The 20,146-nt window shown below is 42.5% G+C and overlaps 5 protein-coding genes across 5 annotated transcripts; 3 read left to right on the top strand and 2 right to left on the bottom strand.

Moving 5' to 3' along the window:
* Window positions 1-532: 532 nt before the first annotated feature.
* On the bottom strand, window positions 533-2,602 carry HO173_005417 (uncharacterized protein; the record flags this gene model as incomplete). The annotated part of the gene is made up of 2 exons (XM_037307335.1): window positions 533-2,141; window positions 2,325-2,602. The coding sequence occupies 2 exons, from the start codon at window positions 2,600-2,602 to the stop codon at window positions 533-535; spliced, it is 1,887 nt and encodes a 628-aa protein (XP_037165975.1).
* A 553-nt stretch (window positions 2,603-3,155) lies between these two features.
* HO173_005416 (uncharacterized protein) lies at window positions 3,156-4,629 on the top strand (the record flags this gene model as incomplete). Its single annotated transcript, XM_037307334.1, has 2 exons — window positions 3,156-4,313; window positions 4,363-4,629. 2 exons carry the CDS (start codon window positions 3,156-3,158, stop codon window positions 4,627-4,629), a joined length of 1,425 nt encoding a protein of 474 aa, XP_037165974.1.
* A 195-nt stretch (window positions 4,630-4,824) lies between these two features.
* On the bottom strand, window positions 4,825-5,210 carry HO173_005415 (uncharacterized protein; the record flags this gene model as incomplete). Its single annotated transcript, XM_037307333.1, has 2 exons — window positions 4,825-4,907; window positions 4,985-5,210. 2 exons carry the CDS (start codon window positions 5,208-5,210, stop codon window positions 4,825-4,827), a joined length of 309 nt encoding a protein of 102 aa, XP_037165973.1.
* A 397-nt stretch (window positions 5,211-5,607) lies between these two features.
* Window positions 5,608-7,656, top strand: HO173_005414 (uncharacterized protein; the record flags this gene model as incomplete). Its single annotated transcript, XM_037307332.1, has 2 exons — window positions 5,608-5,781; window positions 5,866-7,656. 2 exons carry the CDS (start codon window positions 5,608-5,610, stop codon window positions 7,654-7,656), a joined length of 1,965 nt encoding a protein of 654 aa, XP_037165972.1.
* Window positions 7,657-8,692: 1,036 nt separating this feature from the next.
* Window positions 8,693-10,814, top strand: HO173_005413 (uncharacterized protein; the record flags this gene model as incomplete). The annotated part of the gene is made up of 2 exons (XM_037307331.1): window positions 8,693-8,841; window positions 8,897-10,814. 2 exons carry the CDS (start codon window positions 8,693-8,695, stop codon window positions 10,812-10,814), a joined length of 2,067 nt encoding a protein of 688 aa, XP_037165971.1.
* Window positions 10,815-20,146: the final 9,332 nt, after the last annotated feature.

The following is a 20,146-nucleotide window of genomic DNA, read 5'->3' as shown; positions in this document are numbered from 1 at the left end:
AAGAGTTAGGACTTACGGGTTGAGTCGCGGTGTGGTTTGGGTCATTGCCCACTACTAGTACGACTCTTTCGCCAGCCCGTTGGCCCTGCTTGCGGGGTTCAACGGGTATGGTTTTCTTGTGTGTAAGGGTTGAGATTGCATGCATGTTTGTGAGCGAGCGGAAATGAGGTTCAGCAAAAATTAGCGAGTCGTGATTTTGCGATAGCATAGCATGCAAAGTGTTTTAGATCAATCGAGCAGCTTGCAATAGCATGATTCTGATGACGTAACTTGATTGTAAGGCTTATGGTAAGCTCGATACCGAAGATCTAGCCGTCCTGCTGTGTCGCATTCGTCAGGGGTGGAGACCAGCAGGTATAGCTCTCATATTCTGATACCAAGCAACCATTGTGCTGTGATAAATACTGAGCAGTAGCATGGTATTGCATCCCCACTTAGACAGCAAAAGCCAGTATGGTACCATATGCGATGGCAAGCCCTTCAAACCCCTCATTTCGAGAAGTGCGATACAGCACCCTCACCCTCCCATCACTCATCCTGACAGCTCCGCCTCCGCCTTCTTCTTCTTCCATTGATTCACACTCTTCACAGACCGAGGATCCCTCGTGCCATCCGGCTTCAGTAGATAGCCGTCTCTGTCCCTCTTTCCAGGCTTCTTCCCCCCCTTACTCTCCAGGTTCTGATATCGTGCAGATCTTCCATCAACCTCACCATTAGCTCTGTGGAGAAGACCATGCTCATCACGTCGACCGCTACTAGATCTCGAGTCTCGAGAGTCGACGTCCCAGACTGAAGTGCTTGGAGTGCTCGCATCGAAAGCGGTGGTCTTGCGGCGCTTGCTGTTGCGATGGGTGGTGCGGCCGCGAGCTGTCTTGTTGCCGTCGCTGGGCTCGGAAATGGGAGGAGCCACTGGCACACTTTGTCGGCGTTTGGTCTTGGGTGGAGGCTGCTGGGCGCTTTGATCTGCTCGATTCTGAGCAGTCTTGCCTGCTGGCTGCCAAGAATTCCTAGTTGATGACCCAGTCGATGACTGAGGGCGGACGTCGTCGACAAGCTCATCATCGTATTTATGGTCGTCTTGGTTATTTTGATGAGAGCCAGTGGAAGTCTCTTGCAATTGAGATATATTTCGTGGAAGAATGGTTGAATCCGTATTACCCGTGATAGACGTCGATGCTGTGCGAGGAGTAGCCACATCACTGGCGGTTGAGCTCCCGTGCCTGATGGTACTCTGGTCTGGCCCCTTACGTGGTATTTGGGGAGGTGGCATGTTGACTGAGGTGTGGCTTCCTCTGCTGGCGGTGCCATTGATGAGCGTTCTTGGCCTCGTGGCAACTATTTTCTGGGGTGGCAGCGCTTCGGCTTTGGATCCCAATGAGAGCCGTTGAAAAGGTGGATCGCCTCCATCCACCGCATTATGTCTCTCAGAGGCGGTTTTCTGGGGTGCCAACAAGCCGTCAAAATATGCGGACATTGGTGATTGAGTAGCTGATAAAAGCAATCCATTTGACGTTGCGTCATTGCGTGGAATTGCTTTTTCGTCGATTGTAGGCGATGGTCGGTTCGATACCTGTGCAGAACCTAGTCCTGTAGATGATCGCCGCCCCGTTGGCCTTGAATCCTCCATGCGCTTGATACGCTGCTGCATCATTTTCATCTCGAGCTTAAGTGCGTCAAGCTCACTCAGTCTGCTGCTGACCTTTGTAATACTATCCGTGAGCAGATCAACGTCCCCAGCGAAATCTTGAGATGCCTGGTCTCTCCTATCCTCCAAATGCTGGACAGATTCCCTGACAGAGATCATGTCTTGCTGCAAAATGTTCACACTTGCCATGACACGGTCAATATCTCTTCTCTGCTCCCCGAGAATTGGCATAAGATCAGCGGTTTGTCCAATGTTCAGCTCGAAGATTTGACCAGAAGAAGGTGCTTCGGTATCTTCAATCTCGCTGCCCCTTCGGTGGGGTACTGATCGCTGCTTGGACGATGTTGGCCCTGACAAATTCGGCATAGAAGCCAAAGGGTCTTTTGGGCTGGTGTCCAGAACATTGTTCTGGCGTTTCTTGGGTTTTGCTTCCACAAGATTGCCTGATGTGATAGACTTCATGGTCATCTTGGTAAGCTTGAGGTAGCTGCGGTTGCTACAGGGCGGAGAGTTAGTCCCTCATGATCTAGACCTGTCACAAGAGCGGAGTTTTTCTCCAAACCAAGCAGCCGCTTCTAGAACCATGGAGAGGCGTAATGGACTTCAACAGCATTGTTGGTATCTTACAATGGATCACTGTCTTTACTAGGAACAATACACTAACGAAACTTCTGCTTACACATTCGTCCTCTTCTCGACCGGTGCCTCCACGCACCTCACTCCCAACGTCGTCTTGCAGCGGTGGCATCGCAAAGGTTTCACCAAGCAACCCTCCAACTCCGAGTCCTTGGATCCCTCTCGGATCTGCTCCACCATTTCTAGGCCTGGATCCGTGAAAGCCCCTGGGCTTTCATACGTTGAATAAGAAGTCGAAACTTCGATCCAATCGTTTAACGAGATACAAATGAGAATATTGCACTCGTTGCACTGGCAGCTTATCGTTTCTGCTATATCCATGGCGCGTCGTTTGAGATTGGAGCGCGACTTCACATGACAGGCGGAGACAGAAGACCATTCAATCCATCAGGAAACTTATGAGTCTGCGAAAAATGGACTTGGGCAATCTTGAAGCTGCTCGTCCATTGGTAAATGGGAGGTAGGAATACTGTTGGCGGCACCAGGCGGCAAATTCCTGATGAGGAAATTTCGAAGCTTTCGGAGACAGCACGAATGCAGGGTAGGTATGGTGAAAAGACTGCAAAAAAAAGTGAACGTGTGAAGCATTGAAACTTGTTGTATACTTATTTCCACGTCGGTTCTAGGCATGAATCCAAGTGACACTGTCTTTCGTAATAGATTTAACGCTTTCGGTTCACAATAATGTTCAAAGATGAAATCAATTGAGAAGCAATCTTTAAGCTACATGTATGCACTTTCTGTAAGAGAAGAGCATTCGAAAGCGGCAAAACATGCTCATTGATGCTACTCCTATCGACTTATTAGGACGTCTCCCCCTTCGACTGACACTTGCTCTGGCATATTGCCTGCCGTTCACCCTGCATGAGAGAACATGCCTTTCGCATTTACGTTGCCCACCACTTCGGCCCTCCCCTTCTCATCTTTCGTTCACAGTACGACTCACCCTTCTTTGCCGCTGGCTGCCTCGACCCATCGAAGTGTGTTCCGGAGTGTACTGAAGAAACACAAACGTCTTCCTCCCTCGTCCAGAACGTCCTACTTGAGCACCATCCTAGCTACCTTCGACGACTATCTACCCTACCTGCTTACGCTAGAGGCTGCGTTGTGCGGAAAACCAGTCAATGGGGAAGAGATAGACCTGGCGCTCAAGAAAGAGATTGATGTGGAATGGCGGACTACTTTGACAGCTACAATCCCAGGGCGAGAGCCTCCTCGGGTCAAAGGCAAAGGGCTAGACTTCGAGGTTTCGTTCGTACTCCATACACTCACGTGTCTCTATACGTTACAAGCAAGAGCGCAGCTTCTAGCTCTGTATGGAGCAATTACTCCTACCGCTGAACAGAGAACCGCTATCATCACGACAGCCACCAAGCAGCTTCTGCAAGCGAACTCGATCCACAATTACCTAGCATCACGCGCTGCTAAAATAGACGCCTCTTGTGCAATTTTGGAGACTCTGGCTCAAACACAAGGCGGTCTTGCCGCGTTGGCACTTGCCGAAGCTACCCTTCTGGCCGTGTTGAAAGATGATCCATATCCTGCAGTAGTTGCTCAAGATCGTAATAAGAATGACAAAGATTGGATGATCAAGCCCCCAGAAATACCAAAAGTGCGAGCTCATCTGTTTGCAAGGCTGTGTCTTGCAGCCGCGGAACACGCTGGGAAGGCCGAGGCCATGCTGAGCGCCTCAGGCCGAATAGACGAAGCATTGATCAAGTATGTCAATGGACTAAAGAGGACCTCGAGAGCAAAAGCGTGTCGATTCTTTGGCATTGATGCCGACTTGGGGGGTGAGACCGGGCAAGGAATTGCGTGGCTCACTGGAGCTAAAAAGCAATTGGGCTTTGCAGGCGCCAAGGATGAGGGATCGAAGATGAAAGGCTTGGCAAAGTTCAAGAAAGACTGGACAGAGCGGAGAGAGGACAAGAAGATAGAAAGAGGCGGTGAGTGGGGGAGTGACGCTGGTCGACTGGAGGAACTGAGAGTGATTGAGATGCTGGAACAGAAATGGAACAAAATAAATGACACGGTAGGCCGCGCCCAGGACTTGCCTACTGATTGTCCTAATAGAGAAACAGATAAATACGCAATTGATACCCCCTTCTGATCCGCTTGTAGCGAACATGCCCTTAGGTAGGGATATTCATTCGGTGAAGTCTTTTGTACCTCCCAGTCTCGATGACGACACATTGACACGCATGCGTGCTCCGCCTGATGTTGACGAGATGAGTGATGGTGATGATGATGAGAGTGGCAGCGATGAGGGTGAGAAGGCTCAGGCTGGCTTGCCTGGAGCTTTCCCGGGGTCCTCTTCCACCCCCTCGAATGACAATTCGTACTATTAACAAAAATGCATTCATGAAGTATCGCAGCTCCGTGACTTCCAAATTCTTGATGTTGAGAGTTAATGCAAAGCGCAAATCCCCAACCCCTTCATGGATGACCCACTGAACGCCATCTAATTATGTACGCCCATGCTTCTTCCCGTAGACGTCTCGGCTCAATAGCAATGCTGTATTTCTCATCGATGCAAACGCCCTTCACTCATCCCCTGGAACATAATTCTGCTGCTGAAACAAATACCCTCGTACCTTGGCATCCTTCAATGCCTCAAAGTATCTTTCTACATATCAATTAGCCTGCAACCTGCAGCTCCCCCAATAGCCGTCCCTTCTCAGGACGATTATCCAAACAACATACCTCTCAGACCCCCACACTTCTCCAAATGATTAACCCCTTCCTTAATATAACACTTCCCCAATTCGTCCCGTATTAACCTAGCCATCATGCTCTTAACCCATTGTTCCCTAATAATAGCATCCTGCGCTGCCTTCAGCCGTGGCGTATCCGCGTAGTCTACTCCTTTGAAGGTTGGCGGGACTTGGGGCTTTTTTGCAAGGAAGAGGGCGGATTCTGGGGTTGGCATGCTGCCGCTGCCGCTGCTGCTGCTTGTATCTCGGCGGATGATGTTCGGTGGTGTTTGGAGTGTTTGGATTGGAGCTGGGAGCGGTGATAATGATAGAGACTAGAGTGGTATTTGACAACGGCGGAAGATGGTTCTGGGAGAGGAGGGAGGAGACTTGTTGCGAGCCTTGAGATGGCGGAGGTGATTTCGGAGACCGTGGTGGGCATACTGCTCATGGCGTTGTTTTAGCAATATAGACGTCTCAGTACCAATGACGTTGGGGGTGATGGCAAGCCTCGGCTTTCACTCAAGCTTGGAAAAACAGATTTAACAATACCTTTTATCACTTTTGCGTTGCCAGTTTCTTGATTGCTCCTTCCTTTGCATCGTAACAAGCCAAACCTGCCACCTTCTACACATGATGTCTTTCCTCGGCGGCGCCGAATGCTCGACCGCAGGGAACCCACTGAGCCAATTCACAAAACACGTACAGGATGACAAGTCGTTACAACGGGACAGGCTTGTGGGGCGAGGGCCCGCAGGTCTGCAAGAAAGCTTCAGGAGTCAAGTGAATGGGCCAAGCCAAGATAATGTGAGTTGCCTGGTTGCGGCAAACCTAAGTTCTTGCACCGTGGGCCCTCCCAGGAGCTAGATCATGGCTAATGCGTAGCTACAGATGATGCAAGATTTCTTACAGCATAATGGTCAGCTCCACCAAGATGTACCCCAACCCTTCGCAATGGAGCAGATGCGAAGAGACTTGGATGGCTATCGAACAACCACCCCCCGAATACACTCACCTGGCTGGGCATCGGAATTCGATCACGGGGAGCAAGCGCGCTTGGAGGCTGCGTTTCAAGCGCCAAAATCAGGAGGCTTTGTCCCTGCTGGCTTTACACCAGCTGAGTTTCAGCGATTCCAGCAGATTGAGAGGAATGGATCAGCTAGGGTTGGGAGTCCAACCTCGTACACAGATCTAGGGATGAATGGCTACAATAGATCGATGGGAATGGGCTACGGAATGAATATTGGGATGATGGGCTCACAGTATAGGCCAATGGGCTTGCAGAGGAGACCGTCAGAACAGCAGACTACTGGCAAAGGAAAAGGACGAATGGTGGAGCTTGATGAGAAAGATTGGGAACAGCAGTTCGCAGAAATGGACGCAGAAACTCAACGCGATTTAGACGCTGAAGCAAACGCAGCGATAGAGCAGGAGCTCAATAACATGGACAGGTCAGTCCTTTCCGAGACCAATGAGTTTGGCGACTTCGAGAGCGTGTGGCGAGGAATACAAGCTGAGACTGCCAACGCTAAATCCATGATGGATAATGGCGAATACGGTATGCACATGGGCGAGGAGCTACCGTTACGAGACTACGATACTTGGGACAACTTTGACAGCAACTTTCATGACGGTTATCGGGATCCTCAGATGGGCAATTATACTTTTGAAGAAGACAATCCTTTCAGCGCAACTAAAGACCCGTTCGAAGAAGGCATCAAAGTAATGAATGAGGGTGGTAATCTTTCCCTGGCCGCTCTCGCTTTCGAAGCCGCTGTACAGAGAGATCCGCAACACGTACAAGCCTGGTGCCAACTCGGCAGCGCACAAGCCCAGAACGAAAAAGAGTCGCCAGCCATTCGCGCTCTCGAACAAGCTATCAAGCTCGATCCCAAAAACCTCTCAGCCTTAATGGGTCTCGCTATATCATATACAAACGAGGGTTACGACTCCACCGCCTACCGCACTTTAGAACGCTGGGTTTCAACAAAGTATCCTCAGATCGTTTCTCCCGATGACCTTACCCCGCCAGGTGATTTCGGTTTCACAGACCGCCACGTTCTCCATGAAAAGGTGACGACCCAATTCATCCGCGCAGCCCAACTCTCCCCAGATGGCGAACATATGGACCCAGACGTGCAAGTGGGTTTAGGCGTGCTCTTTTACGGTGCAGAAGAGTACGGCAAAGCTGTTGATTGCTTTGAATCGGCGCTTACAAGCACTGAGTCTGGAACAACTAATGAACCTCACCAAGCGCACCTTCTCTGGAATCGGTTGGGCGCCACACTCGCAAACAGCGGCCGCAGCGAAGAGGCAATCGCAGCATACGAAAAAGCTCTAACCCTAAACCCCAATTTCGTCCGCGCTCGTTATAACCTCGGCGTTTCCTGCATCAACATCGGTGTGCTCCCCCAAGCGGCACAGCACCTCCTTGGCGCACTAAGTATGCATCGCGTCGTCGAGCGCGAGGGCATGCAACGTGTCAAGGAGGTCATAGGCGAGGATCCAGAAAGTAGTACGATCGACGAAAGCGATGTGGAGAGGATGGTGGGTATGAATCAAAGTACGAATTTGTTGGAGACACTGAAGAGGGTTTTTATGAACATGGGAAGAAGAGATCTGATGGAGAAGGTGGAGTTGGGAATGGATATTGAGCAGTTCAGGGGGGAGTTTGATTTCTGAGGTTGGTGCCCATGCGGCAGAGAGAAGGATTTAAGCGCAGCTGATGAAGATAATCGAAGCCATAGGCTTCTCCCACGCTTGAATTGTAGATAGAGGATGGCATTGGGAACAACTACAGGGAGCCATGCAAGGAAAGATCGACTTGTATCTATATCAAGGCTCTCGACGAATCTATGAATGTATTTACCAGGCAATACCTTTCCAATCAACCACGACTATAACTTGGTGGCTGCGCTGATGATGTCCCCTCACATACCCACTACCCGCAATCAGGCCATCACCACACCCTATATCGATTGCTGCCAATGCTCCTCAAACCGCTCCAGTTAGAAGGAGGGTGTACCCGCGGCCATAGTCCGACGATCAGTGGTTGAAGTCGTACTGGAGGACGTTGACCGCCAACTCCAAGTTTTGCTTGATGCTGAAGACGCTGAGAAGTGCTCTTACTCGTTGAGATTATGGGAAAGGAAGTGCATCTTCAAACTTATACGCCTGACGCTTTGCATAACGCGGAGAAAAATCAGACTTGGTGGGTTTCTCTGCGAGGCTGAGTATTGAACGATACAATATATTGACAAGGTTTTTTCGCTCGTCACGGCCTGTTTCCCCATGTTATAAAGGATCGTCAAGGCTTCAAACGACGGCAATGCTGATAAGAGTCAAGCAACGCAAAGTTAGATGTTTCTGGGGTCCGTACCGGGTGCAGATAGTGGTCTGGGGTGCCGTTGCAACGGACGTGCTGTTGCCAATAAGGGAGTTTCAATGATAGAGCTGATACCCAGCACAGCAGCGGCAGACAGCACATTGATATTTGCGCAGATTGATAGACACTAATATCAATCTTGCCACTGACTTTTCATCTTCGGCGACTTGTGCATCATGACATACATATATTCTCCGAGGTCCGAATTCACTCTCGTTACCCAGCGCTCAAAAATCCTCCCACCATCCGAATTAACCCCGCTCCACAACTCCTCATATGACATATCATGCTCAATTGATTGCTGAGCAGCACAGGACTTAAACTGAACCCACCATGAAGCGCAGATCAGATCAAGTTGACGATTTGGAGGTCGCTGAAAAAGGCAAACGGCGAGCACCGAGCCACCAAGATCGCTTTCGAGAAGGGCTGTTTGGCGGATCTGTCTTGGACGAATATAGAAGGAGCTATGCCACCTCTAAGCCGTGAGCATTGAAAGTACGCATCGATGACATCCAATTAAATGCTGACAGCTCACAGATACCGTCACGGCGTCATCCAAAGCCTCATCTCTCCCGCACTCCTTCGCAGCGTGCGCTCCGAAATCCAGAACCTTTCCTTCACTCCCAAAGAAACGGACATCTACAAGATCCACCAATCTGGGGACTTGGCAAATCTTGATGGCCTGGATGACTCCTCTCTCAAGCTTCTGCCTTCACTACTCACACTCCGCGATGCCATGTACTCCTCAGATTTCCGGGAGTACCTATCCACCGTTACAGACTCTGGTCCGCTCTCTGGGAAAAAGACGGACATGGCGATCAATGTCTATACACCTGGCTGTCACTTACTATGTCACGACGACGTCATTGGAAGTCGAAGAGTTAGCTATATCCTCTACCTGACGGATCCAGATACACCTTGGAAGGAAGAGTGGGGCGGCGCATTGCGCTTGTATCCCACACAAACCTACACTGAGGACGATGGAGAGGTCACCAAGGTCCCAAGTCCGGACTATAGTGTCTCCATACCGCCGGCATTCAACCAATTGAGCTTCTTTGCCGTGCAGCCAGGCGAAAGCTTTCACGATGTACAGGAGGTCTACGCTGAGGATGAGGAGATAGATAAAGAGAAGGCCGGTGGGAGGGCCAGAATGGCAATAAGTGGATGGTACCACATACCACAAGAAGGTGAAGATGGTTACGTCGAGGGTTTAGAAGAACGGCTGGCGGACAAGAGCAGCCTCATGCAATTACAAGGCAAAGGAGACAAGTATGAGCTTCCAAAATCGAATTTCGAGCTCTACAAGAAGTCTGCAGAGAGCAGTGGCGACATTGGTCTACCGACCCCATCGTCACAGGAGGACCCTGCTCTTTCGGAAGAGGACCTCAATTTCCTCCTAAAGTATATCGCTCCCACGTACCTTACGCCAGATACCCTCGAATCAGTCTCCGGGATTTTCGCTGAGGAGTTTTCCCTTTGTCTTGATACCTTCCTATCCCACAAGTTCTCTGACTCAGTCCGGGACTACATTGAATCTCAGGAATCGCAGACACTACCAAGCGAGTCCACCGAAATTGAGAAAACGACATCATGGGCTGTTGCCAGGCCGCCACACAAGCATCATTTTCTTTTCCAAAAAGCTAGCTCAAGCGAGCGCCGAGAATCTCCGCTTCTTGACTTGCTAGAAGATCTTTTGCCTTCTGAAGCTTTCCAGAAGTGGCTTTCTCTCGCGACAGGCCAGACTATTATGTCACATAATTTACTTGTTCGGCGTTTTAGGCGAGGACGGGATTACACGCTTGCTACTGGGTATGAGGAACACGCCCCGCGTATCGAGCTTTGTCTGTCCATTACGCCTACTTCCGGATGGGGAGATGACGAGAATGCTGAGTCAGAGAAAGATACTAATAAGGAAGTCGCTGTCAAGGAAAAAGATGAAGCTGAGGAAATCACTACCACAGCGGACGAGCCTAGTGTAGGCGGCTACCTCGCCTACATGGCCGGCGAAGATGAGGACGACCCTGACCATGACGAAGGGGGCAGCGACCATGGTGTCGAAGTTCCGTTCGACATGAGCACTGGAGCTCGGTCCACAAGAGCCGCTAACCCTAAGAAGTCAAAGCAAGATCCAGCCATCTACCAAGCCAGCGGCGACGATGACGAGGATGGCGTCCTTTTCAGTATGCCCGCGGGCTGGAATCGTCTGGGTATAGTCTTGAGGGACAAAGGAACCATGCGCTTCGTCAAGTATGTGAGCCGGATGGCGAAGGGTGATAGATGGGATTTGGTTGGAGAATTCGACGTTCTCGACGATGAGAGCGACGAGGAAGATGATAAAGGCAAAGTAAATGAGACAGGGGTTAGGAGTGAAGCTGATGATGGAACTCACGAAGATGAGGATGATGATGACAGTGATGACAATCATGAAGATTCTTCTACTGAGCATAGTGATTAGAACTACTCTGGACAGTGGGAAAGAGATCCGTCATGAGTGCGAAGAACATGTCTTATCTTGATAGCCAAGGGACCACAATGAAGTCAGTGCGGAGTTCATGGTGATGGCAAGGGCTGTTCTCAACTCGGCCACACTTGGGCTATTCGAGAGATATTTGGCCCATGAATCGGAGCAAAGTTGGCTTCCACGAGATTTTTAGGATGAGGTTTAAGAGCCTGAAAACCAAAGGAGTTGGTGCAGCACCCTTCTCGGTCGTCTTGCTTTGGAATCAGCATATCTTCTCTTGAGTGGTCTCTAAGCTGGGTACAACAACCCAGCCAAACTACTTGAAACTGGTGGGGAATCGACGGCCAAAGGCAGGCGAAGCCGGCAGCCGTTTGTCAACCCGGGACATTTTTTGCTGTCACACTTGACTTCCACTCACCTCTTGTTCATAAATACTCGTCCTCGCACAACGTTGCTTCAGCATCTGTCCAATTCCGAGGAGCCGCACCCCGGAGACTTCGCTCGTTCCTGGAAACCTGCCCCAAAACCGTAGGGCTTGAGCTGAAAACCCCAACACACACAAGGACTCCAAGATCTGCAATCCAGACGTCGCGACAGCTTCAGAACCTGCGAATCGAGGGAACCCCCCACGAGCCATCACCAGTTCCACAGTCGCCATAACTCAAGCCATTGAGCCAGCCTTCGAACCCGGGGAGCCTGATAGCAGAGGCTGGTGAAAAATGCCGGATGATATTCTCAAGCTCATCGTTGAGGAGGCAGACCAAGCAACACAGGTTGTCTGGTCTCATACCGGCAGCGTATCTCACGATGTCTCGAGCGCCTTGTAATTTACATCGACGGAGAGGATCTTCGGACTCACCGGTAATGGACACGGACTCAGCCTCCACCTTCCATTGTAAGACGGGAGATTGGCGGGATCGTTGATTTCCTCGTTCGGGGTCCGGCCCACCGAGACTCTCATCAAACGTCTAAGACTTGTCACGAAGAGATGATAATGTTGAAACGAATAATTACTAATGATCGTACATACTTTTGTGTGTGAGGTAAGGAACCTGCTTTAGTGGCAAGCTTTGACATCACGTTTGCACACGCTAAATTCCTGCTGAACTTGTACCGCAAAGACGGTTCTTCCTTCAAGGTTGTGTTGGATTTTTCGTAGCTAGTTGACATTAATCACATGTGGTTGATGACTGTGCGAGTATTAATAATGCCTTTTCTCCGCACATACTGGCGCAGGGCGATCTTCTAAGCATGTGCAAATAAGACACTCTGTTATAACGGGCTAATCTATCTCGTACACGAGCTGGTACAAGAGAGCTCAGGATCCCGTGATCTATCTGCCACCTGTAACATTATCTATCACTTGCGCTTATGCCGATCCAAATCCCGAGGTCCCAGCGGAACATGTCGGGTCTCCCTATGAGTTCCAGGTTTCTGTACCCTCTAGGACATAGAGCATGGGCCACTGAAGACCAATGCCGGTCACTCTTATGATGGTGGGGGACACACGACAGCGGGGTCTGTGTCGTGTCACAATACGCCACCAGCGCGTCCGGACATGGATCGGCGAGCCAGTTGGGCGAAGTCCGGTTCGGGATCAACCCCCAAACGCCTCGAATCCGCTGGTTCAGAGATGACAGAGGACAGAGATGGTCGTGTTGACTAGCCCGGACGTTCGCACACCGTTTCCACAATAAGCGTCCTGGTTCCCGGTTTGGAGTGAGGATGGGGACAGTGGTGTACTGGTGTAGGGCTAGCTGTAGTCGTTGGCTTTGTATTCTTCCCAGGAACTGCGGCGTTGGGAGACTGTCAACCTGTTTTTCGACTGCGGTGGTGTTGGGGGGAGATTGAGGTGGTGGGGCAGGTTGGGAGTGGATTGGATTAACTGTACACTAAGGGCCCCTTCTGCAACCACATATTTTGGAAATAACCCCTACTTATTTCCACTAATTTTCAGCTTAGCGTCAAATATATACAGGGTATCGTTCTGTAACCATATTTCCACATATTTCCGCTTATTAAGCGAAAACAGGCTCGGAAATATCTGGAAACAACCCTCGAGGGTTGTTTTCAGCTAAAATAAGGCTAAGAACGCCAAGAATAGTGGACATCTATGACCGATATATATATATTATTCTCTTTTTCTTAAGAATATTAAGTATAGATGACTTAGGGCCTCTTCTGCAACCACATATTTTAAAAATAACCTTTACTTATTTCTATTAAATAACGCCATCACTTGACTAATGAAAATAAGACTTGAAAATACGCTATGAATATTTCTAAAACAAGTAGAATATGTATACGATTTTATTCTATAACCCTGTTTCTGAGACTGAGTTAGAATCATCGCAAAAATTGTCTTCTCCGTAAAAAACTATTAAATTTCTATTATTTCACATTACTATAATTAAGATATCTACTATTACTACTATAAAGGCTTTAGCTATTATTAATACTTCTATTACTTCTATTATTATCTTAAACGAGTTTATTTCTATAGTTGTCAGAACCGATACAGATATAATATTAATATAGATATATTAAATAAGATAACTAAGGTACCGAACTATGTAGGTGGAAAGGAGGCATGATATGGTAGGGGATACCTCCGCCAAGGCCCGCTAGCCATAGGGCTAAGGGATATATCAAGGGTACGCTCGTAACACTACCCCCCCCCTTCGTTAAATTATATCCCATGATTGGTGAGTGGAAAGGTAGAAAAATAGATATACATGCACGCTTGACGCCTGAAAAATGATAAAAGCAGTAAAGAAATAACCGTATCCGGGAACCCTAGTATCGTACCTTTCTCCGTGAGAGGTATTAAAAACAGTAATAGCTTTTTATATTTACGCTATAGCGACGTCGCTAGCTGGGGTGTAGACGTATGTAGAGAGTCTAGTCGGGAGGAAATCGGTGTGGTATGGCGAAAACCATGTCTATGGGCGCAGGGGTAAACAATTATGATTTTCGAATTCGTATTTAAGCGGATGAGATATCGGTGGAATAATGCGATGTGATTAATTAAGGGCTCTCGAACCGAACCGAGCCGTAGACGCTAAAAACTCTAATCTAATATTAAGTAACTTTCGTATAGTCTTCTCTATGATATATTATTTAGTTAATATCGATTATATTTCGTAATAGCGATAACGTAGTCTATATATATATTAATATAGCTTTGAAAGATTCTTAGAGTTATATTAATAAGGGGGGCTTATACGAAAGACTATATATAAGATAATTCCTAATTAATATAGATCTAAGGAATCAATTCTCGGTTTCGGAAAAAATAAGGTTATTATGAAGATATCGGACGGTTTTAATTCGATTAAAAATAGGGTGTCCGAGGTAGTTCCGACTCGGGGACGCTGTCGCTATTGAAGGCCCTCCGCCCTAATTCCTTTATAGGTGAGGCTCTTCGGGATATCGCTTGTGGAAGTCGTCCATTAGATCCTGGCAATTTTTGAATTCACCACTATTCGCATTATACCAGTTAGAGTTATTATCGAGGTCTTTCTATTTAACTTTATACTTAAGACGGCTATAGATTAATTTAAAGCTAAGTATTTCTTTAATAATCTATTCGATTTAGTCGTTAATAGTAATATACTTTAATAAAGAGTTTACCTACTCTGATAAGAGGTTATTTATTACGAGATTTAAGAGATTAGAGTAAAAGACGTCGTAGATCCTTATAGTTAGCGGAAGTTTTAGACGATATAAGATTTTTATAAGGCCTATAATCTCGAATAGATTGAGTCTTTTATAATTTAGTTTACGGGAAAGATAATCGAAGATAATATTCTTGTTATTTAGAAAGATCTTATCGCCTATTTGAAAAGTAATCTTTTATTAATACTTATTAGCTTATATAACTATAGCCTTCTAAGCGCGGTCTATATTACTTTAAATATACTTAAAAACTTATTTTATATAGTTTATAATATCCTCCGCTTAAGTAATATTAAGACGCTTACGTATAATCTTATAGTCGATAATATTCGAGCTAAAAGTTATTTGAGGATAAAATCTCTTATTTATAAGGAAAGATGAAATACCAGTAATCGATAAGATAGTATTATTATCGGCGAACTCGATAATAGATAGTTATCTTATCTAGTCGTTCTATATATAGTTATAATATATTCGAAGATAACGCTCTATATTCTAATTCGCTCGTTCGATTTATTTATCGATTTTAGAGTAAAAGACTATTAATAGCTTAACTATAATATCTAGTCTCTTATAAAAAGACTTTTATATAATAGCTATAAATTAGAGATCTTAATTCGATATTATTAAGATTAATAAGTCGTATAGGCGAAATACTTTCTTAAGTAGTAAGTTAACTATCTTCTTAGCGATAATATCTTTATCGATATCGAAATAGGCTACGTAGTAACGTTCCTTAGTAAACCGATCAATCGCTATCTAAATAGCGTTATAGTTATTAGATATAAGTAAGCCTATAACGAAGTTAATCGATATATCTTATTATCGTTTCTATAAGATTAATAGAGGCTATAGTAAACTATACTCTCGATTACGAGATATTTTAGCCCTTTAATAAATATAGTAATTCTTAATATAAATAATTATAGTAGCTCTTATATCTCGCTAATAGTATTCTCTTTTAAGTAGTTTATAAATATATACTATTCTCGAATAATCGTAAAACGATTAATCGTAAACCTCTCGGATAACATCGATATATATATTATTGAATATTCACAAACGATTCTTATAGTAAAGCACTTCGTCTTGTGCGGAGCACTTATTAAGAGTAATTCCTTGAAACTTATTCTTATCTTCGGCGATAGCATTACGAATTTTTATATAATATTTATCTTTTTTATTAGCTTTTATTACTTTATAGTAGATAAGATTATTAATTATATATATATCGATATATTCGCTATTTAATTTTAATCGATTAGAGATAAGAATTATTTAATACTATTAACGTAATTATTTATTCTCGAAATCGATTAATTTATATCTAGCTATTCGTATAAGTATATCGATCTTAACGTTCTAAGGTTTAGATCGATAAATAATCTTTATATTAAATTCTAATAATATATCTAAATATCGAGCCTAGCGTCGGCTAAGGTCTCTTTCTTCGATAAAGTATATTAAGTTCTTATAATCCGTAAAGATCTTAATAGAGATATTAATATATTCTAATTTAGAATACTAGTATTCTAGATAGTAAATAATAGCTAGTAACTTCTTATCGTAGATCTAATAGTTATACTTAGCTAAAGTGAGATTCTTACTATAAAAGACTATCGGGTAAAGTATTTTCTTATTATTATATTAGAAAAGAATATCTTTATTAATATAGTCGAAAGAGTTAGTCTCTAGAACGGCCTTCTTTATTCTATTGAAATAACGTAGAATTAAAGTTTTAGTAATAGCGACTTTAAGAAAGTAAAAGGCCTCTTAATATGCTAGAAACTAATTAAATATAATCTCCTTTACGATGAGTTTTACTATAGATTTAACTATTTTAGAGAAGTCTCTAATAAATCGTCGGTAAAAATTGCAAAATTCGATAAAGGCCTATATCTCTTTAAGATTAGTAGGTATAATTCACTTAATAATAGCCTAGATTTTAATAGGGTTTATTCATAACTCGTCTATAGATATTAGTAAACCTAGGAACTTAATTTCCTAGACGTGGAATTCGCACTTAAGAATATCTATCTAAAGGCCGACGTTCCTTAATTTCTGAAGGATTTATCTGACGTGTTAAATATATTCCTTTTTTATCTTATTATAGATGAGTATATCATTAAGATAGATCTAGTAGAAGTCGTTTAGATACTTAAATAGAATATTATTTATATATTATTAATATGTGGCTAAGCCGTTAATTAGACCGAAGGGGAGGATTCGATATTTATATACTTTAAGAGAGGTAATAAAAGTAGTAAAATCCTCGCTATCGAGATATATACGTAGTTTATTAAACGCGGCTATAATATCTAATCGAGTAAGGTATTTATATCTCTAGATTCTTATTAAAATCTTATCTATTAATGGAATTAAATATTAGTTTCTTTTAGTAATAGCGTTTAGCTTTTAATAATCTATATAAAAATGTAACTCTCTATTTGGCTTTTCCGCGAATAGAATAGATAAGATAAAAGGTGTATGACTTAGTATTATAAATCCCTTCTTCAGATATTCGTCTAGATACTTCTTTATTTATTTCAATTTGTGTTCTAATATTAAATAGATCCTACTTTTCGAAAGTTTCGTTTTATTAAAACTATCGTTGAATTCGAGCTTATAATTATAAGAACGATATAAGGGAAGTATATCCGCCTTAGTTCTATCGAAAATATCGAGGTAGTCGTAATATTCCGTAGATAGCTTACGTTTTATCTTTTTAGAACTAATTTTATTAACGCTATTAATCTAAATAGAGTAGTTAGAATCATAATACCTTTTATATTTCTTTCCTAAGTCGTAAAAATACGGTTTATTAATCGATATATGAGTTTCGCGAGGTATTTAAATAGGGGGAGGCGTATATAGTATAGGCGACGTGTTATAGATCTTATTTATCGTTAATGTGAATAGCTTATTACTTTTTTCACGGGCTAGTTAATAGTAAGCCGCTGTATTAATCTTAGCGATATTAATGAACTTAGGCTCCTTGCTATTCTCGTTCTCATTTAATAAGATATTTAAATTAGCCTCGTTATCGCAGATAGATAGAGAAGGGCTTTGTTATTTTAGTATAATAGGTGAGGGGGTAGGTGATATAAGTAGTTGAAGCTCCGGAGTTGATAGAAAGGGGAGTTCGTTTATTATTGATATCTAATTATTATTATGGTTATATCGATTGAATAGAAAGAGTATCTTATCTCGTAATATGTTAAGAATTACCTCGTGTTTGTTCATTTAAGGTTTTTTAATTATTATATTATGTTTTAATAGTATAATTAGTATTAAATATATTTCTTCTCGATAGTCTTTTATTATTATCGTTAAGAGTAAGTAGTATATAATTAGTTATTTTGTAATCTAGTTATTATAATCTCTTAGTAATTTAGATCGTAATAGTAAGAGTAATTCTAGATATAAGGTCTTATATATCGCTAAGACTAAAAACTCATTTATAACTATATAAGCATCGGTATATTTACTATCTATAAGAGAGTTTTAAAATAAGTATTTTCTTCTTTATAAAGATAGCGTAACTTATATACGAAAAGAACGACGTGCTAAAGCGTTATTAAGAGTATCTATTAGATATACTTTATAAGTACCTCTTATCGTAACTTTAAAAGAGGCTATTCGTTTCCCGAATTCGAAGAAGAATCGTCGCTACCCGTGATATCGACGTTATCGATTTTAAATTCTTCGTTTATTTTTATCGCGTGAAGTCGTACTTCCTCGAAGGCCTTTTTACCGGCCTCGATTTAAGTAGTTATTATATAGTCCTTTCGATAGTAGCCTTTCTTACCGCAGTTATAGTATATTAATTCCCTCGACTTTATATTAATCGTAATATTTAGAGGCGTAGTAATTATACTTAAATTAAATTCGATAATAGATATAAGGCGTATATTAGCCGCGAATACTATTATCGATATTCGTATTATAGTTAACTTAATAGTAATCTTTATAAACTTAAAATCCTTATAATCAACACGTTATAAGTTATTTAACTTTCGAAGATATTCTTTTATAGTCTTTAAGGTAATAAAACCTTCTACGACCTACTATACCTTCTTTAATTTCTTTCTTAATTTCTTAAAAAGATAATTCTCTAATATAAGAGTTTTATTATAGCTAAGAATAGTATCTAATCGAATAAAGTCTAAATAGAAGTCGATAAAAATTCGAGTTTCTTATTATAGAGTATATATATTATATAATATATTACTACGTCGATCTAAGTTCTCGTAGATATCGATTAACTCGTTTATAATCTTAGTAATAAATTAATATAAATTGATGAAGTTTCGAAGTCTTTTATACATTATATATTATATAGTCTTATCGCCGAGTTATAAGACTATATAAACTATCTTAAAGTTCTTAATAAGATAATAATCGCTATTAGTCTTAAATTTCTATTCTATTTTAGAGGACTAGTCGTTCTAGATAGAGTCGCTATTATTAATAAATAGAGGTAAGTCTAAGATCTTAACTAATTTCTCTTTTAAATATCTAGATATACGTTTCTTCTTAATTAATAATAGTTATAAGTCTTTTATTAACTATATCTTAAGGCTATTAACTTTTCGTTATAGAGAAATTATATTTTTCTAGAAGTCTTAAACTAGTTAGTTTATTTTCTCGATTATTCTATAGATTTAATAGATATCGTTTATAGCTAGATTCTTTTTTATAACGATAATATAATATCGAGTAATAACCTCTCGAAAATCGTCTCGCTTCTAACGAATTTTATTTAATATAGTTATAAATTTATCGAATTAATACTTAGTCTAATATTATAGTTATTAAATACTAGCGATATTCTAAGATATATCTATCGAGTCTATCTCGTTAGAGGCATTATCTAATAGAACTAATACTCGTCGAAACTTAATTTACTCTAATAAAGTCTTAATTTAATCTATTCTTTCGATATTAAACTTCGCTATGAAAATAAAGTAGAGAGGAGTTTAAATACTTTGAAAGAATGGGTGTTAGGAATATCAGATGTATTAGAGAGCAGTAAAGTTTCTCGAAAGCGCGTCGAAATTATTCGGTGTTAAGAATAAAAATTTTCACTGTAAAGCCCGAGACGAGGTTATTTCTTTGCGAGGGCTTAATATACTTATTTCTTAATCGTTTAAGGCGTTAAGAAGATTATAAGTACTTTAAATAATAGCCTTTCGAGTACACTTACTCCGCTTAGAGGGTTCTTTATCTTATAGAGAAGTTATATATAGGGAAGTTTCGGAGAATAGTATCTTTAATTAACTGTAACTCGGCCGTTTCTTATCTAATTAGAATCTCGTCGAAACTCTAGATATTATAGTGTGTGAAGTTATAAGTAATACTACTGGTATATATTTTAAATATAAAGATGTAAGATAGTGTTAACTATTTCTTTCGATTCGCTAGCCGTACGAATAGTTTAATACCTTCTTTATCCCTCGACCACTATTTATCGAGATCGTTTCGCTATCCCTTTTAGACTCTTTAAAATCGATTTACCTATCTAATAGGCTTATCTAGAAATACGATAGCTTAACTTAATTTCTTATTAAAGCCCCTATTAGCGCGTTTCTTTAAATTCGTTCGCTAATATAAATAAAATAAGTGAGTTAATCTTAGTTATAGTATTA

This window comes from Letharia columbiana (assembly GCF_014066305.1).
Source record: "Letharia columbiana isolate WasteWater2 chromosome Unknown Sc0000014_s0, whole genome shotgun sequence".
Taxonomy (NCBI): domain Eukaryota; kingdom Fungi; phylum Ascomycota; class Lecanoromycetes; order Lecanorales; family Parmeliaceae; genus Letharia; species Letharia columbiana.
The sequence above is the reverse complement of the archived record's forward strand: the minus strand, read 5'-3'. Positions and strand labels throughout refer to the sequence as shown.